General features: G+C 45.1%; 2 protein-coding genes across 2 annotated transcripts in view; both read right to left on the reverse strand.

Annotated features, from left to right (window-relative positions):
* The window catches only part of Polr3b (RNA polymerase III subunit B), a 96,285-nt gene extending 95,719 nt beyond the window's left edge, over positions 1-566 (reverse strand). Inside the window, exon 1 of the mRNA XM_051172652.1 lies at positions 362-566. Within this exon, the coding sequence (XP_051028609.1) occupies positions 362-433 (72 nt within the window). The 5' untranslated portion in view covers positions 434-566. The remainder of the gene's footprint in view (positions 1-361) is intronic.
* A 7,253-nt stretch (positions 567-7,819) lies between these two features.
* Tcp11l2 (t-complex 11 like 2) overlaps positions 7,820-21,365 on the reverse strand; it is a 30,434-nt gene continuing 16,888 nt past the window's right edge. The window contains exons 6-9 of the mRNA XM_051172899.1: positions 17,180-17,361; positions 16,796-16,977; positions 13,330-13,502; positions 7,820-8,109 (exon numbers count right to left, since the gene is read on the reverse strand). Coding sequence (XP_051028856.1) covers positions 7,865-8,109; positions 13,330-13,502; positions 16,796-16,977; positions 17,180-17,361 — 782 coding nt within the window. The 3' untranslated portion in view covers positions 7,820-7,864. The remainder of the gene's footprint in view (positions 8,110-13,329; positions 13,503-16,795; positions 16,978-17,179; positions 17,362-21,365) is intronic.

The raw sequence follows: 21,365 nt of genomic DNA on the forward strand, positions 1-21,365 counted from the left end.
TAAGCTCTCGGGGTCGTTCCGGGGAAGATGGTCAAAGCTACTGATTGCCCAGGAAAGTTTACAAGGAACCATTCTTGCCAGCGAACACCTGCACTTCCAGAAAGGCTTCGCCCAAGAGCCATTCGCTGAGCTTCTAAACCTGGAACGCTACTAAAAGCTCCTCTGTTCTTACTGCTACCAGCAGGTAAGACGCAGATTCCTGTAAGGATTGGCACGCGCGGAGCTCTGAGCATGTGCAGAAGTCCTGGGCATGCGCAGATGCCTAAGGTCCCGCCCTCGCCTTCCTCAAACCTTTCCCGGCAACGCCTCCTCTCCTCCTGCCTCTTCCGCTGCCTGCGGTCACGGCCTCAGCGGCGCTCACCTCTACGGTCGGGATCGGCGCAGCCAGCTGCTCCGGGGTCAGGCTCCCAAACTCCTCAGCTAGCACGTCCATGCCACTCACGGTAAAGGAAGAAGTCGACAGACTGTCCACATCCGCCCCTGCTGCTCCAAGCAAACAGCACGCCGAGAGTCGTGTGCTCTGTCCTAGAGTGTCCCCGCTGCGCTTGCTTACTGGAGGCGCTTCAAAAAAGGTTCCGCCTGGTCCGGCCTAACCTGCGGTGGAACCCGGAAGTGCCCCAGCCGGATGTGGGAAACTGCACTAGTTTTAAGTCCCGAGGTCTCGCCTGGCCAATCCTACACTCCCAACAGACAAAAGTTTATTTCCAATTCCCCAGCGGCGTGAGTGAATCTGGCAAAATGTAGTAGATCACTAGGTAATAGTGGCCACAACATGAACCTCTGAAGCGGAGAATTCATCTAACTCAGCCTAAAACCGTATCTATGTTGCGTAGAACAAAAGAACAAGAAGTATTTACCGTGTCTAATGATAGATGGCTGGTTAAGTAATCGATGGTACCTGCGTGTAATGGACAGCCGTTGACTGCTACCGGGATGACCATGATGGGACGAGGAGAAATGCTTTAGTGGGAGTAAGTTCTGACAAAAATAGTGTTACTTAAACTCTGAGGTGCACTATCTCGGAATAAACTACCCTCACAAAATTTTAGTATGGAAAGACATTTAAAGTGGGTAGAGAAAACCCGACAGATGACACTAGCGTAGCTAATTAACGGCTTGGGAGAAACATATATCTAAGCCCTATTTAGAGTAAGTATCTCGACATAGGTTGACAAAGCATTACAAGAAAATGGAAGAGGGAGGGAGGGAGGTGTGTAAGCATGTTTACTAGTTTGAACCAAACCACGGGTTTGGTGCCCACTACAAAAAATACACCAGGGGTTGCATATAAACCACGTGGTAGCACACACCTATAATCCCAGACTCTAGAAAGTGGCTAGAGGAGGATCAGAAACTCAAGGGCATCCTTGGCTACTTAGCAAGTTTGAGACCAGTCTGGGCTAGATAAAACTGTGTCTCAGAGAGAGAGAGAGAGAGAGAGAGAGAGAGAAGGGTAAAAAGAATTTTAAAGTTTTATTATTCCATTAAAATTTTTAAAATTTCAGAACACGCTGCTAGAAATCTCTATGAATAGTAAACACACACAAAGAGTTGATAGGAGACAAAGGGATTTTCCCCCCCTGAAATTTGAAATTGAGTTTATGAAAATCCAATGAGAAGAAAAACCCTATGGAGAGAAAAGTTAAAAGATGCCAACAGATGATCAGGTAGTTTCAGTTTGGGAAAATACAAAAATTGTGGGGATGGATCATGTCCTGTGAGTGTGCACAATGCTGCTGACCTGTACAGCGTTTAATAGTTGAAATCATGATAAAGATGTTCTTAAAATTCCTAAGTATAACTTTCTGATTAAAAAAAAAAAAAAAAAAAAAACCTGGCCCCAAGGTTACAGAGTTACTGAGTTAGCCACTTAAATTCCAGGGCTTCTGTCTTCTAAATGTTGTGCTGCTAGACTTCTGAATCTAGGCAAAGAAAGAAAAAGAAAAATACAGGTCACCAAGAGGACTCAGGAGGTTAAGGTACCTGTCACAAAGCTTGACAAAGCTTGAGAAGCCGTGTTCAATTTGCAGGACCCACGCTGTAGAGGGAGAGGACCAACTCTAGAAAGGTGTCCTCTGATCTCCACACTTCTATGTAAAATCAATCATTTAAAAAGAATAATGACCAGTTCCTGCCCTTCCATCCTTAAAGTTTCCTATATTCCAATGACCCTGTAAATTAATTACCAGAGAGCACCCCAGTTAGAGTGGAGTCTACAAAGGACTGTGACCGTGATGTATAGATGGCAGGTGATGTCAAGTTTGGCTCAGGTGTGTTGGCTAGCTAGCGGAAATCAAAGTTGTCTTTGATCTCCACAATTAAGATGGCTCTCCTACTGTAGCCCAGATCACAGTCACCTGGAGAAGTGAAAATGCCAGCTTTCTGACTGGCAGGCTGGAGCTGGGGCTGCTTCTCTGTCAGGTCCATGCTGTAACCTAACACCATAGCCTCTGTGCTTGTCTGGGTATTCAGGCTGTGAACGCCAGAACAAGAACTGTCATGTTTTCCAGCTTATAGTACATTGCTTGTTCCTGAATAAATCCGTGTTCAATACAGAGCTTGAAAATGAAACTGCAGTAGGTCATCATAACATTATATTCCTGTTTTCCACCCTGAGTTTTTAAAGCTTCTCTTGAAATGAAGGACACTTTGGTGGAAGTAATCCCCCAATCCTCCATGGCTACAACTGGTTGACAGTGATGTTGCCTATTGGACCACAATCCCTTGTAAGCCTTTTTTGCATCACACCTGTACCCCAGGTCAAACCCGTGACATCTTTTTGGTTTCCAGGAGGCTAGACTTTTGAAGCAAAGTCAAACAAATAAACAAATAAACAAACAAACAAAACCCCCTTAGGATAGTTTTGTGCTTCCTCAGTTTCATGCTGCCACACCCTTTTACTGAGGTATCTGTGCAAACCGCCTGATGATTTATTTACACAGCGGTCTGGGAGATCCCAGAGCTCAAGTGTTTCACATTTTTCAATACTGCCTTATCCTTTATATAAGGTGAATGAGGTGTGTGGTAGCCAGGTGAGCTGCCGGCCAATGCTGTGGGGCAGGAGTGGCTGGTTAAGGGGCATTGGTAAGGGGAGAGGTTAGGATCCTGGGATACAAGGAAGAGTGTCCATTAGTTTGAACATTGCTCCTTACCAGTGCCTCTAAGTGGATTCTGTAATGGGCCAACCCTCGTGGTGACAAGCTAAGACAGCTATTAATAGATTTGGCTCACACCTTTAGGGGAATGTCTGAGTTCAGGGCCAGCCTGGTCCACAGAGTGTGTTCCAAGATAGCCTGGGCTACATAAAGAAACCCTGTCTCAGATGGGGAAAAAAATTGACAAAACGAAAAAAAAAAAAAAAAAAAACCCCGGCAATTTGTCCAAATGGAGTTGAAATTTAAATCCATAACTATCTCAGTCCAGGAGCCATGCTTTCTGCTAGGTCTCACACTCAAGTTTCTCGAGACCTAATGCTTTTAACACCACGCCAAAGGCACAGGGGGTGGGGGGGGAGGGCAAAGCCATTTTAACAGAACCAACAGCTAGTGCCCGTTGAGGGTTTATGTTTCTATGTTCTGGCAGTCAGATGCTCATTGTTCAGTGACAGCCGGAAGCCAGCAGAGCTGGGCATTTCACAGCCTTTGTGTCATGTGGAAGAACTTAGATCTTCTGTTTTCTGAGGCTTTAGGAGAATACACTAGAGTATATTCTACCAGTACATTCCAGCCTGGAGGAAAATACCTCCAGTGCTGTTCCTGTCCGCGGATCCATTTACAAAGAACCAGAGGTGGCCAGAAGAGTGCTGGAAAAAGGAGGACTCCTTGTCTGAACAGGAGAGGGATAGCCTGAAAGCCTGTCATCTCCCCAATCAGTGGGGAATCAGCCTGCGTAGAAGTTGCTACATACTGAGAGCCGTCTGTGCCTTGAGCAAGACTGAGCAATTAAACAGTCTCCCCTTACCTCCATGCCCAGGCCTTTCTCTGAAAAGCCCCAGTTTGTGTCATAGGACACATTCTCCCCCAGCCAAAAAAGACCAGGGTTTCCACAAAACCAGCCATCTAGGCTGGACATGAGGGAGAGGTTGAAACGAGGACATCAGACAGCCTTACCCAGTGCAGGAGGTGTGTCCAGGCTTAGGGGAGAACAAATTGAACCCCACTCTTTATTGGAGAGGTTAAGTGGGAAGACCCCAAGGGAAGTGGAGAGGTAAATGCTGAGTTAGCATTTGTTAGCATCACAACAGTGGGAAATGCTTTTGCTTGGATGAGTCAAGGAGCCGTATGGCCAGTAGCTAACAGATTCCAGGGTGAGATCTTGCTTGGGTTAGATACACTCAGCAGCTCCATGACATCAGCAGATTCATCGGCCTTTACACATATGAAAATGATCGAGTCTGCCCCACAATGTGCTGTGCAGTTACACAACTTACATAACGTGCTCAGGGTGGACCCTGCCAAATGGTGAGTTCCCCGTGGTTATTTTATTATATTCTGAAAGACCAAAATCTGTACCCAGCTGTTCCAGCAAACCAGCAAGAGTGGCTGCTGAGACAGTCCTAGGTATTCTTTCTTCATAAGGCCATATGCTAGGTCCCTCTGCACCTGTCTCTTGAAATATTGTAAGCTAAGGACTGAAAATAAGGCTTCATTGCAGAGGTAGCAAAGGAGACAGCTTTGGAGAAAGTTTATCATTAAAGTTTTCTTTTTTTTTTTTGAAAGGTTAAAACTCACAGGATAAACTCTGGTTGCAAATGAATCAAGAGCATGTTGTGTTCTGTCACCAGCCTTTGAAGTTGACATCAAGGACAGCCACTACAGCCGTCTCTATACCCTTGAGTTTTTCTGCCAATGGCAATATTGAGCCTAATAAGCCGTGTTCTGATGAGATATGACAAATTTTGTTCTTGTGTAGTTAAGCCCTTGGCCGTCGTTTCTCAAAACACTAAAACCTCTTGAAGCATGAAAGAGATTTAAGACTCATAAATTACAGTTACTAGTAATGTATGCTGGCGACATTACGGTGTAGTTGGCAGACAATTCAAACGCACCTTATTTGAGTTTCACCCTCTGAGGTAGATGAGTAATGTGGTGGAAGGGCAGAGAAGGTGGCTGCTTCATGAAGATTAAAAGATGGCTTGAAGCCGGGCTGTGGTGGCGCACGCCTTTAATCCCAGCACTCGGGAGGCAGAGGCAGGCGGATTGCTGTGAGTTCGAGGCCAGCCTGGTCCACAAAGTTAGTCCAGGGCAGCCAAGGCTACACAGAGAAACTGTCTCGAAAAACCAAATTTAAAAAAAAAAGATGGCTTGAACCCCTATAGTTTTGATATTGGTGAGGTGGGAGTCATGTTCGGATTTTGAGATCTCAGTCCTATTCTACTTTTTCCGAACAGCAAGTAGAGTATGGTTGAGCAAGAGTGTGACTTTAGTGGGGCCCCAGGAACAGGAGTCAACTCTTCCCGGGCTTCACCCCCACCACTTAGTACTAATCTAGACTCACTCAGGTGAAGCAAAGCAGCCAGGAGGGTTCAGAACCTGTCAGTGCGGCTGGAGGCCCTGCGACTTCCACTGCTTAGCTCCCGTCTATTTTCCAAGGCTGATTCTGTGAGGCACTCAGTGTGTATCCAGTGAATTCCTTCACCACGTGGTCCTGTGAGCATGTGTGCGCACACACAGCACACATATCACCACCACCAAGTTGGTTTTTTTGTTTTTTGTTTTTTTTCTGAGAGCAACTGTCTGAACACTTAGGTCTGTTTGTGGCCTTCCCCTGTTGAAAACACTCAGTGATGATTTTCATCGCTTCCAGGACAAAAAAAGAAAAAGAAAACTTTTTACCTTTGTTTTGCTTTCATAGCTTCATTCTTATCTTGTCCTCTCTGGATTCGTTGTTTCTCCTCCTCACTTTAGCAGTCAGAGTTTGCTGTGCCCACTCCCAGCCCTGTTGGTCCTTGGCCCATGCCTATGGATCCTTTAGGTTTTAGACCAAGAATTATCCTTCCATGGGAGAGTTCAGTGGTCTTCACCAACATGAATCAAATCTATTTTATAGCCCTTATTAATTTTCCACAACTTTCTTTTTATTGGAGTGTATACAATTTTTGTTATTTAGCTGGGAGATGGTGGCACACTCCTTTAATTCCAGTACTCAAGAGGCAGAGGCAGGTGGATTGTTTTGAGTTTGAGGCCAGCCTGGTCTACAGAGGGAGTTCCTGGTCAGCCAGGGCTCCACAGAAAATAAAACTTTATTAATTATACTAAGTAATAGGTTTCATTATGACTTATTTCTTTTTGTCTTAGACAGAGTCTCTGTAGCTTAGGCTAGCCTTGACGTGGGATCCTTCTGCCTCAGCCTGCTGAATGCTGGCACTATACAGCTTGTACCACCATGGCTGGCTCCTTGTAGCATTTCATCCATGTATATAATCTACTTTGATCATATTCATGCTGCCATTACTCTTATCCTCACCCCACTTCCAACGACCCCCCTCCTTTCATTTCATCAGATAGGCTTCCTTTCATGCCTTCAGCATATACACAGACTCTTCATGAGAGGGGAAAGCCTGGTATTTCCAGATCTGGCTTAATTTTCTCTAATAGTACAGATCAGCTTAAGAATTTTCACAGCCTTCTAGTGTAGGGGCCCTGCTATTTTTTACGGTTGTTTTAATAATTCTACTGCTAAAGTGAGGAGTCTTCTTGATACACAGTGGATGCTCCATAGTGTTTGTTAACTGAATGGACTATGTATGTATGTATGTGTGTGTGTATATATATATATATATATAGATATAGATATATATATAGATATAATATATATATATATATATATATATATATATCTATATATATATATATATATATTCATTAATTCCCAGGTAAGCCAGGGCTACAGAGTGAGACCTTGCCTCAAAGAAAGAAAGGGAGAGAGAGGGGAGGGTGGGGAGAGACAGAGACAGATTTAAAAACAAAAAACCCAAAAAACAAATACCCAATATTCCACTCTGAGACACCCAAGGGAAGTTAGCAAACAGAGGCACTGGTTATCCTGAAATTTTTTTTTTAACATTTTAAGATGCAGTTAGTATGAGCAACTCATGTTTTAGCAGTAAAAGAAAGAAAAGATTACCTTGTCAGCTGTTTAATAGTTTTTATTACAAAAACAACCATGTTAGGAAAGCTTCAAAAGTAGAAGTAAACATTTAAGTAAAAACTAAATAAACATGCCAAGAGCTATGGTTAAAAAATCCTAATAAATGTACTTGGCTAAATCCAGACTCAAGACACAAATTTACTTTGCCACTTAAACAAAAAATGAAGCTGAATGCCCCTTCATTTTCAACATATTTTTTAAATGTTTGCACATTGTATCACTGCAGGCAACTGCAGTATAATCAAGTATAAAAACTAAAACAACTCCTTTCAGGTTGAATGAACAAGTCACAAAAGAAAAAAAAAAAAAAGCTCAATATATTCCAGGACAGCCAGGGCTATTACACAGAGAAATGCTGTCTGGAGAAAAACAAACAAACAAACAAACAAACAAACAAAAAAACAAAAAAAGAGGAAAAAAAAAAAAAGCTCAATATAAATGTTTAAGAAAACACCAGCATTATATAGGTAATATAATTCATTAAAAATTACTTTTCTTCATTAAATCTATCTGCCTGAAACTTGGAAATGATCCACAAAGAGTCTGTGGGCTCTGTGGCCCTTCAGTGACACTAACATCACAGATTGCACAGACGCAGCCTAACACTGCTCTAGGGCAGCACTGGGAATGTGCTGCATCTATGGTAATGTCGTTGGTGGAAATGGGCTGTGTATCGAGTGCTGATCTCCATCTCTTCTCCAGTGCCCATTTCTTTTTAGTTAGCTGGAAGTGAAGCATCTGTCTTCCCCATGGCTTCATCCTGGAAGAGCAGCTTTCGGAATATATTTGCATAAAATGGTCCATACACCTGTTTGTTGAGATTCACAATGTTTGCGTACTGGCAGCCAAGCCCTTCCAGCTCCTGCTGAATGACATCAAGGCCGCCTGGCATGGGAGGCATGCTCTTCTGAGTGACTGGAAGACAGAGCAGGCTCTTCATGTACAACTGGATCCGTTTATCTAAAAGAAAAAATGGTATCTTTATCTGTTCCCTTACTGAGGTACACGGTCTTGAATAGTAAGCAGTGAGGTTCCCATGCGCCCCTGCCTGTAGTCAAGTGGCATTGCAGTTCCTCCCATTAAGGATGGAGAGTATTTCTTCATCCCTCAAGTCTGATGGCTTTGTGCCCTGTTTTTGCTAATACACAATATATGAAAATGCCAGGCTGCCAACTGCATGCCTGAGCCTCAAGGTGCACGACTGACATCCACTTCGCCTACCATCACCCACACGGATAAGGCTGAAACTGCTGGAGGATGAGGCCAAAGGCAGAGAAGCCCAGTGCTCCCAGCTCTAAGGAGAGCCTTCTAGATGAGCAACTCCCCCATGCTCCTGATAGAGTCCAGCCAAGATCACAGGGCTACCAACCTAAGCTACAGTACCATAGAAACATAGCTGAGCTTGACAAGGCAATGAACAACCGAGCCGCCTACAGACTTGTGAGAAGTGAGTAACACTCAAGGTACAGAGTTTGGGGATAACACATAAAAACAAGAGATGGTTGATTAGGAAAAGAGAGTGTTTTTGTGATGTACAATTTTTTATAAAATCAATGCTCAGCATCCACCATCAATACTGAAGGTGGCACTGCCTAATTTAGCCAACCCCATGTTTCTTTGGGGTTTTGTTTTGTTTTTATAGAAGCAATTTAAGATCAGGGAGTTCATATTGAAATCCAAAATTTTAGTTCTAAAATTTTAATTCTAGATACCCAACACCCTTAGAGTCTAAATGAGGAAGTCTGACCACACATCTACATTTCCCAGAGCCAGCTGAAGTTCATGCCTGCAGCTCTGGGATAGTTAAAAGCAGTACTCCCCAAAGCACCCTGGTGTGGTCACTAACTCTACAGCCTCTGCACAGGAGGCACTGAGGGATGGCTGCACAGCAGCACGGCATCAGTCACCTTCCCTCGCTGCCTCACTGCCTCTGACTCTGTGGCTGCAGTATACAAGCAAATGCATGCATAGACCTGGCTGCAGTCACATCAGACAACCTGTAGTGCCAACCAGGCGCACCATCACACGTGCAGCTCCAAGGACTCTCTCTGGCTTTGGAAACAAAACCCTCATAAATAAGAATGTTTACTAAAGCCAGGCGCGGTGGCGCACGCCTTTAATCCCAGCATTTGGGAGGCAGAGGCAGGTGGATTGCTGTGGAATTCGAGGCCTGCTTGGTCTACAAAGCGAATCCAGGACAGCCGAGGCTACACAAAGAAACCCTGTCTCAAAAAAACAAAACAAAACAAAACAAAACAACTACAACAACAATAATGTTTACTAAAAACTCAGTCCACTGAGCACAGGCAGTTATCGACATGAAATGGAACCCTTTTTTTCTTCTCCCTGGGAGAAAAGGTCATGAAGCCTGGGGTGACCTCAAACATGCTTGCTACGTGGCTAAACTGTGGCTCCTCTTGCCTCCACATCTCAAGTGGGGAGGTTTACAGGCATGTGTCAGTATGCCAGGCTTTCGACAATAACAAAACCCTTACTTTCAAACACCTTTCCCCACAAGTTACTTTAGCCAGAAGTAAGCCCAGATCTTGAAAGGTTCCAATGACCATGTCTTAGAACATCTCCCCTTCTTAACTCCTGCCCCACCCCATTCCATCTCCGTGCAGAGCGTCAATTCCGAGTCTAAAGTAGTTTCTCTCTGCGGCCTTCCACCACCTGTCACAGACTCACACAGCAGCTCACTCTTCATGGGAATGTGTTTCTCCTGTCCTAGGTGTGAGCTCGAGGTGGCGGGAGGGCTGTGTCTCTTTATCTTTCTATTCCTGGCCTGATACACGGCACAATAATCCTGACTGAATTAAAAGGAGCCTGGAATGAAAAGTTTCCAACACCAAGTTGAAAACAACTAAAGCCTGAGTGTGGAGCCTGGAGAAGACAAGCATAGACACATAACCCTCACCTGTGGGTTTCAACTAGGAGAAATGATTCATGTGTCAGTTAGGCTATTGAGAAAAATCACCTCTCAAAACTGTAAATGGCTATGGGCACTCACAGACACAATACATAATCCATTGGTGATTTTTATTTGTGTGTGTGTGTGTGTGTGTGTGTGTGTGTAAGTGTGTGTTGTGTGTGTGTATGTGTGTATGTGTGTGTTGTGTGTGTGTGTTAGTTTTGGTCTGAAAGGAATTCCCCACTATAATTATCTCTTCAAGGCTATGACAAGGTGAGAGCATAACGCTCTTGGCCAATGCACTCTCATCAAGGAGAACACAAGGTGACAGAGCACTAGTTTCTCATCATGAAACAAAAAAACAAAACAAACAAACAAAACAAAACAAAACAAAAAACCAGTGAGCTTTCCCGTTGGACTGGCTGCCTCCTCCAGACCTGGGCCTGACTTCATCAGAGATGCAGTCCAAACACATTATCACCAGAAAGCCTAAAAATGAAATCCTTTCAAAATGGCTATTACGTCACCAAGTGGTTCTGCCTCCTCTTTGGACAAGTCAAGTTTTTAGGCCAACACTACAGAACCATTTGTTCATTTTGAAGCAGCCAAATGGAGTCCCTGCCAAAGGTCTGTCCTTGGCTACCAGAGTCAAAAGAGAGACACTCAAGACAATCACTCAAGTAGCTAAGGAAATGATACTTTGAATAAGATCTAAAAAAAAAAAAAAAAAAAAAAAAAAAATACTTTCAATGCGCAGAACAACAGGCAAAGCTGCCCTTGGGAGAGCTCGGAAACAAAAGCTGTGTTACCAGATTTTAATAGGCATCTCCTGCCCTTTTCCCCCTTCTCATTGGATATCCAGGGCACAGACACACTGAGTTCAGGCCACTCAGGGTCCAGCTCTGCCCAAAGGAATATGAGCCCTGGAGCCCATAGGCAGGTAAGAGTCCCAAGTCTGGCCCTGTCACTCAGCCATGGGCACTCTATAACATATATTAAATGCCATCTAAGACTCAGTCCTATATCAAGAAACAGCAGACAGCACACACGCCCCTGTGTTCATGAGGTCTGCATACCAGTAGGAAGCCAGCAGCATGTGTCTGTGTCTTCAGGAGCACAATCTTTCAGATTACAATTGCTCCTCTAGAGACTACAGGCAGAGGCAGGCCAGCATGTGGCGTATAAAGGTAAGGGCTGTGACAAGTGTCTGTGCCAACTACCATTATCAACCAACTGTCTCCTCTCGGTTGCGGCCTCTACTATGCCCCACCATGCTGTACCCTGGCATTGATTATTTCTGGGATCAAGGTGAGGCTTTGGCCCACCTAAGTAGCCTGTGCAGCCTGAACTCCTGGTATCCTATGTTCCCAGGGATAAGAATAGGAAAGCAGGGGCTGGAGAGATGGCTCATCGGTTAAGAGCACTGACTGCTCTTCCAGAGGTCCTGAGTTCAATTCCCAGCAACCACATGGTGGCTCCCAACCATCTATAATGTGATCTGATACCCTCCTCTGGCCTGCAGGTGTACATGCAGGAAGAGCTCTGTATACATAATAATAAATAAATAAATCTTAAAAAAAAAAAAAAAAGAGAATTGGAAAGCAGAGCCCCTCAAGCCATAATAAGATGTGCCCACCCTGTTAGGGCACCGACACTGCACTTGATAAGCTTATAGCTCAGTAGTCCCAGAATGTGAGCAGAGTCTGATCCCACTCCTTCTAGCCTCTATTTTCCAGCAGCTGCAGTAACCGAGTGCATTTTACAAGCACCTGCTTTTGTCCTCTTTAGCTAATAACCCTGATTTTGGGTAAGGGAACTGTGTCTCCCCTACTCTGATCGATACTCTGGCTCAGCAGATTGTCCAGGAAGTGAGTGCACACTTCAAGATTAAGTTCTTTTGCCTGATCACCATGATCAATTCAAGGACAGAACCTGACCTACAGTCAGGCTACCTACAGCCTAAGGGACTCCATGCTGGGCCACTGTTTAGCTAAGGGAGAAGACTCCTGGTTCTTGTTTGACTTAAACATGGAAGGACCATGGTAGAGCACACTGCCTTACTGTGTAGGCATCCAGCCCAGAGGAAGACAGTGCTGAGAGAGGGCAGTGGGAAACCAAGACCTCTGATTACACTGTGGGCAGCCAGCACCCACCCCGGCCCTCTCTGCTGTAGTATAATAAAACAACTGCCCTGTTTATGTAAACTTGTCACAGGCCACAGCAAGAGTCCTGATACATTCTCCACGCTGCCAACTCTCCAACCCAGCCTGACACTGAGAAGCTTGTTTACTTGACCAACAAGGCCAATGAGAGCCCACTCATGCCCAGTTGCAGCCTTTCACTCTTGGTCTCTTTAACTCTGACCTAGAAGAGGACCTGTTCTCTCCTGGGGATGCTCATGACAGAACCATTGGCCTCGTCCTGTGACTGTGCTGAGCGTGGCTTTGAGCTGCACGTTCACCCAGGATTTCCACATCACCATGTACTGCCTTCATAAAGTCCACTGGCTGGATAGTCATGACAGGCTCTGAAGTACCACACCCACTTCGTACGAACAGAAGAGTAGGACTTATGTAAACATCAGTATTTCTTTATCCTTTCAGTATCTGTCCTCCGAAAATAAAAGCTAGTATCTGTGCTGGCTGGCTTTATAGCAACTTGACACCAGCTAGAGCCATCTGGGAGGAGGGGGCCTCAATTGAGAAAATGCCTCCATAAGATCAGGCTGTAGGCAAGCTTGTTGGGCATTTTCTTAATTAGTGACTCATAGGGAAGGGCCTAGACCATGGTGGGTGCTGCCATCCTGGGCTGGTGGTCCTGGAGTCTATAAGAAAGCAGGCTGAGCAAGCCATGGGGAGCAAGCCAGAAAGCAGCACTGCTCCTTAGCCTCTGCATCAGCTTCTGCCTGCAGGTTCCTGCCCTGCATGAAGTCTTGCCCTCACTGCTTTTGATGACAAACTGTGATATGGAACTGAGAGTAAAATAAAGCCTTTCCTCCCTAAGTCGCTTTTGGTTGCGGTGTTTCGTCACAGCCATGGTAAGACAGTACCTGTGGCCAAATTCGAGGTGTTATCACAGGTGTTGTAGATTTTGCCAGGCTTTTTGTTTGTTTTTGGACTTGATGGGTTGAGCATCCCTAATCCGAAAACCCAAAATCTGAATTGCTTTCAGTATTGTGTTTAATACTAACCGTGTGACTAACACTTATACAGTAGTTAAAGCAAATTGAAACTGAAGCAGAAACTGGTTAAAAAATAAAGAGAACTCACCCATCAAAACACACACAGGGTTGTCCTTCTCCTCAAGGCTTGAAAACTGGCCGACAAGATTGGCTTGAATGTCAGCATTTAAGGCGGGCGAGCCTCTCTCTTTCAGGGCCTTGTTAACTTCAGTGCACGTCTGAACACCAATGGAATTCAGGGCTTCCTTCAGGTTAAAGGCCCTGTACAACACAGAGCAAACGCGTCAGGCCAAGTCTCGGTCTTCAGGCATCTTCTTGTTTTGTTTTTAAATAAACTAACTTATAGAAAATGCTGGTCAACTTTTCTCTTACAAGCAACAATAATTGTCTTATTAGAATGAACGGAAAACAGTGCTTCTCCCAACTGCCAGTGCTCTCACTTAACAGATTTTCAGTGCTAAAAACCACACAATGTATACCCAGTGTCTGACAGAAAAGCAAGGGTCTAAGTGGAAAACTCCATTTTCATAGGTTTAGCAAAAGGGACAGAAAATATCCATTTACTTCTTAAACCCACTAGTCTGATTCATTCATATACATTTTTGAAAGATTTATCTTACATGTATCAGTGTTTAGCCTGTATGCCTGGTACTTATGGGGATCAGAAGAGGCCATCAGATCCCCTGGAACTAGAGTTACAGATAGATGTGAGCTGCCATATTGGTGCTGGGAACTGAACCCAAGCCACCTGCAAGACCAGCCAAGTGCTTTTAACCATCTCATAGACATTTTCTAATGAACTTATAAAGTTGAGTAGAAAAATTAAATTTTCCGTGCTGATAGCAGTAAGTCATTAACACCAACAGAGATACTGAGAGGCCAAATTACCTGAAATACTGGGCTGATCATGACCAAAGGCAGTAAACGCCCCATTGCCACTTTCCGGTAACTAACAAATAATTCCAAGTGTACAGTGTAGACCTTATCTGCAGTAATGAGGGAGTAGGTCATTTAGTCAACGAGGAGGGAAATAATTAGTGAGGGTGTCAGTTAGATCCACACGGCTAAAGCATAAGAGACATGGGATCTCCTTGTCTAGAAAGGGTTATTAGGTGTCACTGTGGAAAACGGAAGTTAAAGAATAAGATGAGAGGTGGCCTCGTGATGGGAGGCAGCGTAAAGGAGTAAATCGGGCCTAAGGCTGATGTGATGATGGTCCTGGTTCAGATCCAGGCTCTACCAGTGAACTTGCCCTATGGCAGTGTTAGCTCTGAGCAGGATGTCAGGGGCACAGTAAATGCTTAGAAAGAAAAGCACGAAAGTGGCCTCATCCCTGGTGCCCTGCCTCTACTGGACTCTGCTGTGCACTCTCGCTGGACCTACCTCTGCATCATCCCTGGTGCCCTGCCTCTACTGGACTCTGCTGTGCACTCTCGCTGGACCTACCTCTGCATCATCCCTGGTGTCCTGCCTCTACTGGACTCTGCTGTGCACTCTTGCTGGACCTACCTCTGCGGCTCTATAGCTTGCGGGTAGATTATTTTGATAAAACTCTTTTCTCTCTGATGACTTAGTCCACTTCAGAGTAAGTGTTCTAGCTTCCTTCTGCTTTCTGTCAGTAAGTTCTTAGGCTAAAGGAAAAACTAAAGTGTGATATAAGCCATGCCTTCCTAGTCACAATAAAAGCAAAACCTTTCTTACCTCTGCGACATAGCATCAAACCATGTGCAAATGACATCTGGGCCTACAGGTGATTTGAGATCATCTACTTGTTTTATATTACAAACGCTGTTACTCCATCTATAAGGTGAGTGCTTGGGCAGTGAATGTATTCATTTCCTATAAAGCAGTGTTTCTACATTACATGAAACATCCAGGAAACAGTGGATTACAACTACAAGGAGGACGACTGAACACCTAAACAGCTACTAATAACCAACATTCCTTGAGTGCACACTGTATGCCAGACACCTGTGCTCAGAGTCTCATAGTAATCATTTATTCTCACAGTTCCAAAGCAGGGACTTTATCACTCTCCCTCTTCATGTGACTGGGGTAGGCTGGGGTGTATGCTCCCGCATGCATGTTCATGACAAGGCCAGGAATAAACTTCACGTGTCTTCCTCCATTACTCTGCACCTTCCTTTTAAGATAGGGTCTTTCATTGAATGTGGGCCAAGCTATTTTGGATAGGCTGGCTGGCCAGCAAGCCTCTGGGATCTGTCTCTCTGTTCATCTGTCTGGCACGGGGGTTACAGACACACTCCTCCAGGCTCGACTTTTACGTGGCTGCTGCAGGATCCAAACTCAGGTCCTTGTGCTTGCAAAGCAAACACTTTCTCCACTGAGCCATCTCCCCAGCCTCTGTTTTTCTCCTTCCACATGAGAAAGGGATGTTCAGAGAGACTCGGGACTTGTTCAATCACACATAACCAGACAGCTATAGAGCTGAATCTGGCCTGGTCACCTGATCTGAAAGCCTGTCCTCTTAGTTTCTGTATACTTTGTATTAACACTTGGCAGCACTGGGTGCTCAGAAAACAGTTAGTGGAAAACATTTCTGGAAAGCAATGGTTCCCAGTGTGAAGTGATGTGGAGACACATCAATTGCAGGGACAGAGAAGGACATTGTTTCTGTGTGGGTCCCGGGTCCTGAAATATGAAGTAAGGTACCTGGCAGGTCAGCATCAGAGTCAGGAGAGAGGGGAAGGCCTCAGACAGGAAGACAAGAGGAGGCTTAATTTGCCCATTTCCACCCACACAGCCCAAGACAAACTTCATTCTCTGAGTTTTAGCCAAAATTGAGAAGTGTGCATCCCAAGCCACTTAAGATTCCTTCTGTAGGTTTTAGCACAGAGCTCGTGTTCTTTAGAGCAGATGGGAGGACAAGCACATCTCCCTTCAGTGGCAGGAACAGAGGACATAGCCCTAAAACCACTCAAAAGGTAAAGCAGCAGGGGACTTGACCCCTGTGAGAGCTATGACAACACCGACTAGACCCGCTGTGGACAGTGTCTCAGTGGGATGGACCGAAAGCAAAAACCCAGGTGAGATCCTGACAGCCAATGGAAGAGCAACACTGGAGGTGGATTTACCAAAAGCAAACGAGCCATCAGGCTGCTGCTAGACAGAACTGTCTTATTTGAAAAACCCTCCTAGGCTGGATCCATTAAAGTCAAGTAATCATCTCATCAGAGAGAAAGAGCACAGCAGACCCTTCGAGCCTGGAGGGCCTCTTTGACAAAGCACTTCTGCACGCTGCTCTGTGGAGTTCTCATTTTTATTCCCTCAGCACTGTCAGAAAAACTCTTGTGCACAACCCTGCAGGGGAAACACAATACTCTTTCTTGCATGTGTCAGGGAACACACCTGTGCCTCCTGTGAAAGGACATCTAGAACTTTCAAGATGCTGGAAGACACTGTAGAGACAAGTGTGAGAAACTTTAAAGCCAGCGGTGACTGTCACGTCTACATGGCCAAGGTGACTTCCTGTTTTTGGGAAACACGCACAATGGGCATGTGTGAGGAAGCAAACACACGCATGAAGAACTTACTCTTTATTCATGCCATCGAGGAGAACAGCTGAAATCCTTTTTAACCTGTTTGCAAGCTCGGGCAGGCCTTCTGTGATAGCGCCCACCATGTTGTTGGTAATTAGGGACACACAGGCAATCATCTTCAGTTGATTCAGCTTTTCTGTCAGCTCCTGAAGTCGTGTTCCATCTGTCATGAGTGTCTAGCATATTTGTTTAAAATGTAAAAATGAAAAGGGAAGCACAATGCCGTGAAAACGTAAAATAAGCCATGGCATACCCACATTCTCATTTTTATCCGATTTTAGTTAACTCACCGTATGCAACACAGACAGCCCAGCTCATTCAAAGTCAAAACTCAGGAATGAAAACGCTGGCCATCTTGGGGGAGGAAAAGCCACTCACCTCTGGTAAGACTTTTTTCTGATAATCCCACTGAAGTAGTTTCAAGTAACAATTATTTAGCACCAGCAGAGGGCTTAGGCTTGCCGTGGGACTATGGTCAGCTCCGGGAGCTGCAGCAGTCTCAGAAAGCAATCCTTCATCTATGGACTCTTTTAGCCACTCCGTAGTTTTACTGAGGGCATCTAAGGGGGGGGGGGAAAAAAGGTCACACATACAGTTGTTCTTAAGCAGAGCAGCCCTTTTGTTTGTATATTCTACATGGAGGATTCTATGTAGGCCCCAGGCATGAATGAAAAGACACAATGATGGCCCTAAGTCCTTATGGAGAGGCAGACCCATAGCTAACTACTGCTTATAACAGACTACGGCGAGTGCTGGAGGAAGGAGAGAAGAGAGGCTGCTCAGGAGAAAAGAACTTCAAAGTGGCACCTGAAGGGCAGAGAGGAGAAAAGGCTGCCTGGCATGGCTATCAAGGAAAATACCCACAAAAAACTTTTAAATGGAGTTAGAGAGATGGCTCAGAGGTTAAGAGCATTGGCTGCTCTTCCAAAGGTCCTGACTTCAATTCCCAGCAACCACATGGTAGCTCCCAACCATCTACAATGAGATCTGGTGCCCTCTTCTGGTGCGCAGGCGCATATACAGACAAAACACTATATACACAATTCATAAATACATCTTTTAAAAACTTAAAAATGACAGCATATGGCACATTCTGGAAATTGCCCATCATGTATTGCTGGTCCATAAGGGATAGAGAAATAACAGCTCCTGATGACATCGGCTTGGCAGTCAGAAACCAGCTTACCCAAAACTTGCTCACAAATGACCTGGAATTTGGACTCAATGAATGAGGCCCTTTGGGGTGCTCAACCTATCTGAGTGTCTGGTTAGAGCTATGCTTCTGCCAAGATCCATGTGCATGCCCATGTCCCCGTGTCCCTGGGCTCAGTCTCTTGTAGGTTTAGGTTACAAGCACGGGCTATGGGAAATAAGGCCTCTTCGCACAATTCTTTCCAACACGAACGGGTGTAGTCAGAGACGTTTGTTAGCAACTCTTCACTGAGAGGAAGGCTGAATAAAAGAGGAGAGCGGGCAGCTGGAGTCCAGTCCATAGAGCGAACGGACAAGGACACCGAAGATGGAGTCATGGGAAAGGAATGATATTCCTACTCAGGGGCCGTGCACGGGTCTTGAGGACCAGCTAAATGGAAGAAGTGTGAAAGGGTTGTAGGATTATGGCCACATCCCCACCTGGGATGGCTGAACGAATGGCTGTGTCATTTCCTGAGGTACAAAGGACAGGTTAGCGGGCTAAGGACATACAGTCTCTTCCCACAGTGTTTTGAAAGCTGCCAGCTATCTTCTAGTTGTTAAACCCACGAACATGCTTCGTCCTCCTTTTAGCCACTCTTTAACGGCTTCTCGTCTGAGGACACCCTTTGTGGAGCTCTCTCTCTCTTCTTGGTTTCTGTGATTTTTCATCCTGTTTTCCTCAGACAATGCCATGTCTCACCCCTGGCTTCCTCTTCCTCTGCCTGTTCCATAAACACCCCTCCAAGGACAAGAGCCCACCTCTATGAGTTAGTCAGCTGTTTCCCTAGACATCTTACTCCTGTTCATCATTTCCACTTCCGGCTACACCCTAAGGTTCCTAGATCTCTACCTCCCGGAGCCTCGCTCTCCTCTTCCTGCGATTGCCTCACGTGAATGAGCAGGTGGGAGGGATGAAAACAGCGAGTGGCAGCAGCACTGTACACAGTGCTTCCATCACTAGGACACAGGTACAAAGGCGTCCTAGCTATAGACAATACTGAGATACTTAGGGAGTAATGGGTTTCTAGTATTTATGTACCTTTGCTTTTAAAATAATTTACTTGTACATTACACAGAATAATTTCATAAAGTGCCCCACTATAAAGTGCCCACTTTGGTCAGGTTTGACCATGTATGTGTGCAACAACTACCCCAAACCAGATAAAAACCACTTCCACCGAGGGAGGAATAGGAGGAAACAAGGGAAGGGCTGACACTCGAGATGTAATATGAATAAATTAATAAAAAAATATGGGGCCCAGCACTAAACAGAGAATTCTCAACAAAGGAATGTTGAAAAGCCATGGAACATTTGAAAAATGCTCAATGTTACTAGACATCAGCGAAATGCAAATCAAAATGCCTTTGAGATTCCACCTTACACATTATCAGCATGGTTAGGATTAAAAACTCAAGTGACAGTCCATTCTGGCAAGGATGTGGCGGAAGGGAACACTCCTTCATTGCTTGTGGGAGTGCAAACTTGCACAACCACTTTGGAAAGTAAGCTAGTGTTTTCTCAGAAAATTGGGAATAGTTTTACCTCAAGACCCAGCAATACCACTCCTGGGCATATACACGAAATATCCTCCACCATACAAGAAGGACATTTGCTCAACTATGTCCATAGCAGCTTAATTCATAATGGCCAGAATCTGGAAACCACCTAGATGTCCCTCAGCCAAAGAATGAATAAATAGACTGGTACATTCACAAAAAGAAAAAAAAAAAAACCTACTTCCACCACCTAGGAAATTCTTTCATGTCCCTTTCTAGACACTTGTACCCCAGTGCTGTGAGCTGCTGCCTTCAGGGATTAGTTTTGCCTCAGAATCCACTGTAAATGGAAATCATCTAGCACCTAGCATGTTTCTGAAATTATCCATGCTGGGGGGGGGGGTGCTTTATAGTAATTTAAAAAAACTTTTTACTTTTAAATAGCTCAAGACTCGTGAAGTAAAGAACCAGCAGAGTACCTATAGGGCCTTCAGCTAGCTGCCACCTGACAAACAACGTCACAGATAACCACAGCACCCATCAAAATCAGCCGACTCCAGCACACCAGCGCTAAGCCAAGGTACAGGCTTTATTTGGGGTTCATCAGTTTCACATGCACTTTTATGCATATGTACAGCTCCAGGCAGCATGTTATGTATGTGATTTAATATAGGCATCAGGGCACTGACTTATTCCATTTATACACACAGGATAGAGAGGGGAGGGGAGGGGATGGGAGAGGGACAGAGCGCTCCCTCATGTTACCTCTTAATAGCTGGGCCCTCACCCTAAGCCTACTCTCTCTGGAAGCCACAGATCAAGTGAATCAAGCAACAACTCAGATTGAGTGTCTTGAATCTTGATTCTCCTCCAAATTTTGCATTTTGAAGTCTTAGTTCAAATTCCAGGGTCTGGCATTTGGAAGTGAAGCCTCTAGGGCATTAATTCAAATGAGATGAGATGACAAGGGTAGAGTGCTCAGACAGCACATGCCTTTCTAAGAGACCCAGCCAGCTCACTCTTCTTCCACAAGTACACACTGAAACCCAGACATGTAAGAAGCAAGAAAGGTGTCTGAGGGGCTGGAGAGGCGGTCCAGCAGTTATAAGAGCACTGCCCGCTCTTCTAGAGGTCCTGGGTTTGATTCCCAGCACCCACAGAGCAGCTCACAAGCATCTTTAACAACAGTTCCAGGGGCACCTCATGCCATCTTTTAGCCTCCATGGGTTCCAGGCAAACATGTGGTGCACAGATATATATGTAGGCAAGTCACCCATACACATAAACTAAAAATATGATTTTTAAAAAGAAGACAGGCACTTCCAAGGCAAGAAGAAAGTTCTCAAGAGACAGGGCACGGTGGTGGCACCTACAATTTCAGCAAATGGCTCTGTACTCAGTCTACCCATGCCCACTACAGCCCATTCCTAAAATCCCAAACAGGACCCAGCAAGCAGAGGCACCGGGTTCCCTGCAGCTGACTTGGGGAAAACAAATGTCACTTCCAGCAGAGGGGCTGAGCAGCAATAGCCCACTCCCAATGGAGCTCACACCGCCATACAAGTGAAGCACACGACTGCAGAGTCAGTTCGGCACCACTGAAGAACAAAGCTCAAGTTAGGGCAAGCTAACAGCAGAGCAATCAAGGCATGACTCAGGACCTGTGTGTGTAACACTTCTCCCCTGCGGGGTAAGTGGCTGGTGAACTGCTAGCACTGTGCCCTGGCTAACTTACTTAATACAATGCCACATCTGCTCTTGCGTTTCCACATCTGTAAACTGGACCTAGAGCACAACAGTCCTTTCCTTCGGCTGTGTACAAATTCAAGAAATGAATACCTGCAATGCTCTGAGACCTTCTGGCAAATTAAAA

Source organism: Acomys russatus, chromosome 31, assembly GCF_903995435.1.
Source record: "Acomys russatus chromosome 31, mAcoRus1.1, whole genome shotgun sequence".
Classification (NCBI taxonomy): Eukaryota; Metazoa; Chordata; class Mammalia; order Rodentia; family Muridae; genus Acomys; species Acomys russatus.